The 8968-nt window shown below is 54.3% G+C and overlaps 1 protein-coding gene across 1 annotated transcript; it reads left to right on the top strand.

The window, feature by feature from the left end:
* The first annotated feature begins 332 nt into the window (after positions 1-332).
* On the top strand, positions 333-3653 carry LOC150028648 (uncharacterized). Its single transcript, XM_090299678.1, has 2 exons — positions 333-1257; positions 2257-3653. The coding sequence occupies exons 1-2, from the start codon at positions 333-335 to the stop codon at positions 3651-3653; spliced, it is 2322 nt and encodes a 773-aa protein (XP_090155804.1).
* Positions 3654-8968: the final 5315 nt, after the last annotated feature.

Genomic DNA, 8968 nt, shown 5'->3' with positions numbered 1-8968 from the left:
ACCCACCCGGCCGGGCGGATCCACCCAGACGGACGAGATCACCCCAGCGCGGCCGAGAAAACCAAAATAACAGAGGCGACCGGCAACCCGCAAGGGCCAATCCCCCTCGAAGAGACGATCCCCCCAGGGAGGGCGATAGAAGAGGTAACCGAGAGGTTATCAACACTATAGCCGGCGGTTTCGCCGGGGGAGGAAGCACAAACAACGCCCGGAAGAAGCACCTCCGGGCGGTACACCAGGTAAACGCCGTGGCGTTCCGACCAAGGATGCCACCCATCACGTTCACGGACGAAGACTTTAAAGGCGTAGACTATCGCCAGCAGGACGACCCGATGGTGATAGCGGTCGACATAGATCGATTCACCATAAGGAAGACCCTCGTGGACCAAGGAAGTTCGGTAGATATCCTCTACTGGAAAACTTTCAAGGCCATGAGAATGACCGAGGCCGAGATGATGCCATACGACGACCACGTGGTAGGATTCTCGGGCGAAAGGGTGGGTACCAAGGGGTATATCGACTTGTACACCACCTTCGGAGAGGGGAAGAACACCAGGACCATCAAAATCCGGTACCTGGTCATCGACGCCAACACCTCCTACAACATCCTCCTCGGCCGACCATCCATCAACCGGCTGATGGCCATAGTATCAACCCCTCACCTCGCAATGAAATTCCCTTCGAAGACAGGAGACATTCTCACAGTCCACGTGGACCAGAAAGAAGCACGAGAGTGCTATGCCGAGAGCCTCCGGGTGGAGCCTCTAAGGGCAGACACCTCTCCCCTCCGGCCGAGAAAGTCCTCCCGAAAGAACCGCTCCCCCAGGAAGGACCGGCCGAGGGAAGCCCAACCAACCGTGGCACTAGTAGACCTTGATCCCCGGGCGACCGAGGACAGGCTAGAGGCAAGAGAGGAGCTGAGAAGAGTCCCCCTCCTCGACGAAGAGCACAGCACGGCTGTGGGGACAGCCTTGGCGGTGGCCGAGGCCGAGGTCATGCACGCCGCGCTAAAAAAGAATGTCGACATGTTCGCATGGACGCCGACCGACATGCCGGGAGTAAGCCCGGATGTCATCACTCATCGACTGTCCATATTTAAGGAAGCCCGTCCGATCTCCCAAAAGAAGAAGGACTTGGGCAACGAAAAGCGACTCGCGGCGAAGGAGGAGGCCGGCAAGCTCCTGTCGGCCGGATTCATAAGGGAGGCCCGATACACGACATGGCTGACCAACGTCGTCATGGTTACCAAGCCTAACGGTAACTGGAGGATGTGCGTCGACTACAGAAACATCAACAGCGCATGCTCGAAGGACACCTACCCCCTCCCGAACATTGACCGCCTGGTGGATGGGGCGGCCGGCCACAAAATTATGAGCTTCCTGGACGCTTACTCTGGCTATAACCAGATAAGCATGCACCCGCGGGACAAGGAGAAGACGGCCTTCATGACAGCCAACGCCAACTACTACTACGAGGTCATGCCGTTCGGCCTCAAGAACGCCGGGGCGACCTACCAGCGCCTCATGGACAAAATTTTCAAGGGTCTGATAGGTCGGGCGGTAGAAGTCTCTGTGGACGACATAGTCGTGAAGTCTGACTCGTTCGAGCAACATTTGAAGGATCTGGACGAGGTCTTCAAGGCCCTAAGGGGAGTCAACATGAAACTAAACCCCGAAAAATGTACTTTCGGGGTGGAGGGAGGAAAGTTCCTAGGCTTCATGCTCACCCACCGAGGGATAGAGGCCAACCCCGACAAATGCCAGGCCATACTCAGCATGAGAAGCCCGAACACCGTGAAGGAGGTACAACAACTCCTTGGGCGGCTGACCGCCCTCTCTCGGTTTGTCCCCCGCATGGCCGAGAGGACGAGGCCGATCGTTCAGTTGCTCCGAAAAGGTAAAAAATTCGTCTGGGACGACCAATGCGAGGAAATCTTCAAAAAATTCAAAGAGTTCCTCACGTCTCCGGCCGTCATCCAGAAGCCGAGACCCGACGTCCCAATCCTGGTATATCTAGCAGTCTCGGAAGAAGCAGTCAGCGTTGCCCTAGTTCAGGAAGCCGAGGGCGAGGAGCGACCCATATACTTTGTCAGCCGAACCCTCCACTCGGCCGAGACCCGATATCAGATGATTGAGAAGGTGGCTCTCGCACTCGTCCTCACGGCAAGACGGATGCGCCCCTACTTCCAAAATCACTCCATAACTGTAAGAACCGACTACCCTATTTTTAAAATTTTATCTAAACCGGACCTTGCAGGGAGGATGATAGGATGGTCGGTCGAACTCTCCGAGTTCGACATACATTATGAGCTGAGGGGCGCCATCAAGTCTCAATGCTTGGCCGACTTCTCGGCCGAGCTGACACCACTGCCCACCCTCTCGGGCGGTTGGACTCTCTACGTGGACGACTCCTCAAATAAAACAGCCTGTGGAGCGGGAGTCGTCCTGGAGGGGCCGGGCGACCTCCTCTTGGAACAAGCCCTCCAGTTCGGATTTCGGGCGACCAACAATCAGGCCGAGTACGAGGCCTTGCTGGCCGGGCTGAACCTAGCTTACGACATGGGAGCGCGCGAGGTTACATGCAAAAGCGACTCCCAGGTGATGGTCGGCCAAGTCAACGGAGATTTCGAGGTTAAAGAGCCTTTGCTGCAGCGGTACTACCACGCGGCCAAAAACAGTATCGCCCGCTTCAGCAAAGCACCCTTGCAACACATACCGAGGGAGGACAACAAAAGGGCTGACATCCTGTCCAAGCTCTCGATCACCAAAAAGAAGAGCCACCAGAGGTCAGTCATACATATATGGCTGAGACACCCTAGTGTGACGGAGGCTGAGGCCGAGTGTCTGGCTATTGAAGAAGAAGAGGCCGACGCCGACAACTGGATGACACCCGTCATACACTATCTAACGGACGGCACATGCAAGGCCGGCCAAGAGAAGGCGATGAAGCAGCAATGCGCCCGGTACACCATGATCAACGAAGATTTGTATCGGAGAAGCTACTCGACCCCCCTGCTAAAATGCATCACCAACAAAAGGGCCGAGTACATCCTGGCCGAGATCCATGAAGGAATCTGCGGAAATCACGCCGGGACGAGGACGATGGCCGCCGAAGTTCTGAGGGCCGGCTACTACTGGCCGACCATGCAGGGCGAATGTGCCGAATATGTGAAAAAATGCGCCAAGTGCCAAGAGTTCGGCCCCCTCCACCACACCAGGCCGGAAGAACTGCATAGCATCATCTCCCCATGGCCGTTCGCCATGTGGGGGACAGACATTATTGGTCCATTCTCCCCAGGGAAGGGGCAGACCAAATTCCTCCTGGTGGGAGTCGACTACTTCACCAAATGGATCGAGGCCGAGCCCCTCGCCTCCATCTCGGCGAAGAATGTACAAAACTTCGTATGGAGGAGCATAGTTTGCCGATTCGGCGTCCCACACACAATAGTAACTGACAATGGCCGACAGTTCATCGACCGAGGCCTACAGTCCTTCTATGACGACCTGGGCATCAAGTCCGTCACGGCCTCGGTGGAACACCCACAAACCAATGGGCAGGCCGAGGCCGCCAACAAGGTCATACTCAACGAGCTGAAGAAGCGCCTGGGCAAAGCAAAGGGCCGATGGACCGAGGAGTTGATCGAGGTACTTTAGGCGTACAGGTGCACCCCCCAAACTACCACACAGGAAACACCCTACAGCCTGACATATGGAACCGAGGCAATGATCCCGGTTGAGGTGGCCGAGCCCACCATACGACGGCAAATGTTCGATCTCACCCTAAACGAGGAAAGCCTAGCGGTCAACCTCGACCTGGTAAGTGAGATGCGTGACAAAAGCAAGATTCGGGAGGCTGCCTGCAAAGCCCGGGCATCCAGGCGGTACAACACCAAAGTCCGGCCGAGATGTTTCCAGAAGGGCGATCTCGTCTGGAGAATGCGCAGCGACGCTAGAAAGAATGAAGGGAAGTTCTCATCCAACTGGGAGGGGCCTTTCCGAGTCCGAGAAGTTGCACAAGGAGGAGCCTATCATCTAGAATGGCTTTCAGGAAAAATTGTACCGAGGACGTGGAATGCCACGCACCTCAAGTTCTATTACAGCTAAAATCAATAAAAACACGCACTCTTTCCTCACCCAACCAGGGAGGTTTTAATGAGGCGTTTTCATCAAAGTGTTGGAAATATTCTACCAAACAAGTAATGACCGAACGCCCACTTGCTCGATTAACATCGCAAGTGCCGGCCAACCGATCGCCCACTTGCTCCATTAACATCGCAAGTACCGGCCAACCGATCGCCCACTTGCTCGATTAACATCGCAAGTGCCGGCCTGTTTCACAAATAGTGGCCAGTCGCCCATGTTTCACTTGCTCGAATTTTAACGTTCGCAATTAGTGGCCGATCGCCCGTATTTCACTTGCTCGAATTCAAACGTTCGCACTTGGTGGCCGATCGCCCGTGTTTCACTTGCTCGAATTTTAACGTTCGCAATTAGTGGCCGATCGCCCGTATTTCACTTGCTCGAATTCAAACGTTCGCACTTGGTGGCTGATCGCCCGTATTTCACTTGCTCGAATTCAAACGTTCGCACTTGGTGGCCGATCGCCCGTATTTCACTTGCTTGAATTCAAACGTTTCACTTAGTGGCCGATCGCCCGTATTTCACTTGCTCGAATTTAAACGTTCGCAAATAGTGGCTGGTCGCCCATGTTTTACTTGCTCGAATTTAAACACTCGCAATTAGTGGCCGATCGCCCATATTTTACTTACTCGAATTTTAACGCTCGCACTTATCAACCGACCGCCCACTTTCTACTCGTCCAATGGGAGATCGAGTGATTAACTTGCCAAATTTTTACACCAAACCAAGTGAAAGGAAAGCCAATTCATATTAATAAAGGAAAGCAGGGTGATACAACAAAAAACAAAACAAAGAGGTCACACCCCGACCTCGGAGGAAAGCAAAAAATCAAGAAAAGGACACAACCCGGCCAACGGTGAACCTAATCTTGAATCTCGACGAACCCGCCCCCCTCAGCCTCGGCCTCCGTGCCCTAGATCTCGACCTCGGCCGGTTCAGCCTCTTGGGCAGCCAAGGCAGCTGCCTCGGCACTCGGCATTAACCGACCCTGATAAACTTCATAATCAAGGTCGAAGCTACCAGTGGCCGGCGGCCCACCGTAGAGCACGTGCGCTTGACGAACGGCCCTCTCGAAGCATTGCCTCAGCAACTCCTCGGCCTCCTCATAATTCTCGTCAAGCTCGGCCTCGGCTTGCTCCTTCGCGAGTTGAAGGGCGGCCATCTCAGTGGCCGAGGCAGAAAGCTGCCCATCTTTCTCTTCAACCAACTTTCTTAAGTTGGCGATCTCGGCGGCCGCCCTCAGCTTCTCGGCCTCCAGCTGGCGCCTCGCCTCGGCCGCCTCCTTTTGCGCCAACTCCCTCTCGGCCGCCTCTTCAGCAATCCGGGCCGAGAGGTTAGTGTTTGCAGCTAGGGACTGCTTCAAATCCTCGACAGCCTCCGACAGCTTATGCTCCAAGGCGGACACATCTTCGGCCTGACGGTCTTGGCCTTGAAGCCCGCTCTGGACAAGGACGACCGACCGGCACATCAACTCGAAGCCGCTCCTTAGCAGTTCCGAGGGAGCGACGCTGCGCAGGGGGTCCCGAGCCTCATCTGGAAGCGCGACGCGAACCCTCCGGGAGAACCGATACCCGGCCCCCAAAATGTCGAAGGGCGTGAGAGCCGCCTGGGCATCGGCCACAGATGGACCGGCTTCTGAGTGCACCAAGGCCCCGGGAGAGCCCGACGCCGCCTCAGCAGATACCCATCGGGAAGGAGGAGGCGTTGGCATGGACCTGGGAGACCGGGTGGTGGTGGCAATGCTGCTGGCGCCCCTCGGACGCTTCTTGGACTTATGGGTGGGGCCAACCGACCCCTTGGACTTGTGAGATGGGCCGACCACCCCTTCATCACTCGGCGGCGGTATCACCTCCAAGCTTCGACGGCCCCTTCGTTCGGCCGCCTTCTGCCGATGCTTGTCAAGCACGCTAACGGCGTTCGGTCGCTCGTTAACCATTATCTCTGCAAAACAAATTAAGGAGTTAAAAAATAATAGACAGACCGACCGACCGACCGACTAAGGCAAACCAAGACACATACCCCTCACAGCCGCCCAACGCGCAGACTTGGCATACGCACCAATCAGCCCCCGGCACGGAAGCCTCCTCGGGAAGGCGTCAAAAAGAGCAAGGACACCCAGCTCGTTCTCACCCTCCGTCGGCCTCGGCCACTCCTTAAACTCGCAAGGTTGCCGAGTCCAGTAAAGAGGGAACTTCGACCGCCCGGTCGAGTCAAAAAAGAAAGCGGTCGCCTCGGGCCGGATCACGACCTTCACAAACCTCTCTTTGAAACGTTTATAAGAAAGGGCAAAGAGATAAAAAAGAACGCTACCGGGCCGGCCGGCCAGCGAATGCCAAGCGGCCTTCTTGGCAGGATGGGAGTTATAATAAGAAAGAAAACATGAAGGCGTGGGGTAAAGACGCATAACGTCACACAACAAGCGAAAGGCTTGAAGGGACGCCCAGGTATTTGGGTGAACCTGGGTGGGAGCAACGTTGAGCGTCTGAAGGACGCCCATCGTAAACTCATCAAAAGGAAGAGAAACAAAAAGATCAACAAAAAAGCAAGTGTACATATAAAAGAAAGGGGGACCGGAACCAGGCCGCCCCATGCACACCCTCTCAGCCGCCCCACAAGGTAGGATGCTAAAATGGGAAGAAAACTCCTCCGCCTTTAAAACCGGTCGCCTGAGCAAAAATTTTGCCACAGACTCCTCGGTCTCATAGATAGACGAGACATCCATCACTCTAGGATCCACCCAACTAAAATCCCCTAAGGGGACGGCCATTGGGGGCGAGTCCGATCGGTCAACAGCATTGGCCGGGGCATCCCCCCTCACAACCTCCATCGAGGATGGAGCATCGGCCACCCCAACCGAAACAGGGTCGGTGGTGAATGACGAAGAGGAAGAAGAAGAGGGTGACGATTCAGAAGACCCCCTCGAAGACGAGCGACCGACGGGAGAGCACGGGTCGCCCAAGGGAGGAGGGGAAAGACTAGACTCGCAACACATTACTAACCTCGGCTGATAAACTAGGCTGGGCGAAGAAAGATGACTGAACGGTCACTCAACACTCGGCAGTGGACGAAGGATCACTCGGCTGCCAAGAAAAACTCACGAACACAAATGAGGGACCTCGACGCTGGTAGACCCCTATTTATAGGGCCCATGGGCCTCGGAATGCGAAACGTCAAACCAATCTCAACCGTTAGATCTTGTAGATCCAACGGTCCACGAACTCCCCCGCCCAAAAAACCCCTCATCAATGCGCGTCACGTCACGCCGTCTGAAGTCACGTCACGTCGCCTAGTCAAGTCGTACCTCGAGAAATGAAACGCCCGCGTGACCAAGGGAGACCGACCGACTCCCATTATCAAAAGACTCATCGGACATATCTGACACATCTGCCCTTGAGCCTGGGGGGCAAGTGTACCGGTACTGGGCGAGACCGGGACCCACCTGGCTGCCCGATGCCCAGTCAATCTGACTGAGGTACCGAATGGCCGATACCCCTTGAAGACTTGGCCGAGAGACCGAGAGGCCGAGACCTTTTGGAGACTTGGCCGAGCGACCGAGACCGTTGGAGACTCAACTGAGACAGCCGAAGGCCACGGGTATGTGACCGATGGCCGGCCCTCACCATGAGAATTTGGTCGACGGCCGAACCCCATTACAATTAACGCTCAAACCGAGATCAGTGAAGCTAATCCATCATCAAGAATTAGGTAATGCAACCCTAAGCGGTATCCACCTCGATAAGCGGGCCCAACAAGGTAGGCCCACTAGAATAATATAAATAGCACGCATTTCAAGGAGTAAGGTATGTCATTATTACTGTTCACCTACCTGAGAGCTAACCACCCGCTTTACTGACTTGAGCGTCGGAGTGCCTTCGCAGGTACCCCCACCATCCGGTGTTCACCCGACGACCGAGTCCCGCGTACCAAAGGATAAGCAGGAGGACGAGAAGAATCTCAGCTCATCACATAGTCATCTGCCCGACCGAAGGAAGAAGAAGAAGACTTCAACAGTTCTCTAGGTCCTATCTCCACCCGCTTTACTGACTTGAGCGTCAGAGTGCCTTCGCAGGTACCCCCACCATCCGGTGTTCACCCGACGACCGAGTCCCGCGTACCAAAGGATAAGCAGGAGGACGAGAAGAATCCCAGCTCATCACATAGTCATCTACCCGACCGAAGGAAGAAGAAGAAGACTTCAACAGTTCTCTAGGTCCCATCTCCCTAGCAGGAACAATATCATTTTTCTTTTATAAATAAATGAACATTTTAATTACAGTTATGCTAATGTGCAAGTTTGAGAAAAAATAATGGTCCAATAGTCTAATCGTCGTTAAAAGTTGGAGAAATGATGACGAATGTACAACAACCATCATTAAAAGTCGTGTATGGGAGAAACGATGACGATTAAACTAAAAATCGACATCAAATGTTCTTTTAATATCCTAAAACTATGAACTCTTCCCTTCCATGAGAAGTCCAAAATCTTCTACACAAACTCTCTTCTTCTCGTGCACGAATCATCATTGTTGTTCAATGTGTGTTGCCTCCGTTGGTTCGTCATTGTCATTGGTGTCTCCGGTGCCACTAGGTTGTATCATCAGTCTTCATTGTTGATTCATCACTATCACTGTTAGTTCGTAGCAGTCACTGTTGGTTTATCGTCGTTGATGGTTTCCTTGGGTTGCATTTTGTTGTCTGCACCACAACACACCGCTCACTAGTTCCCCTCGACCTACTCCCCATTCTAGGTCCATCTTGCCTCGGTCCAGGCCCATCATTGACGCGGTCCAACTCCAACATTGTCTCGGTTCCGCTTCACCACTATTGTT

The sequence above is a fragment of the Phaseolus vulgaris genome, chromosome 3 (assembly GCF_051622355.1).
Source record: "Phaseolus vulgaris cultivar YP4 chromosome 3, ASM5162235v1, whole genome shotgun sequence".
Taxonomy (NCBI): domain Eukaryota; kingdom Viridiplantae; phylum Streptophyta; class Magnoliopsida; order Fabales; family Fabaceae; genus Phaseolus; species Phaseolus vulgaris.
The sequence above is the reverse complement of the archived record's forward strand: the minus strand, read 5'-3'. Positions and strand labels throughout refer to the sequence as shown.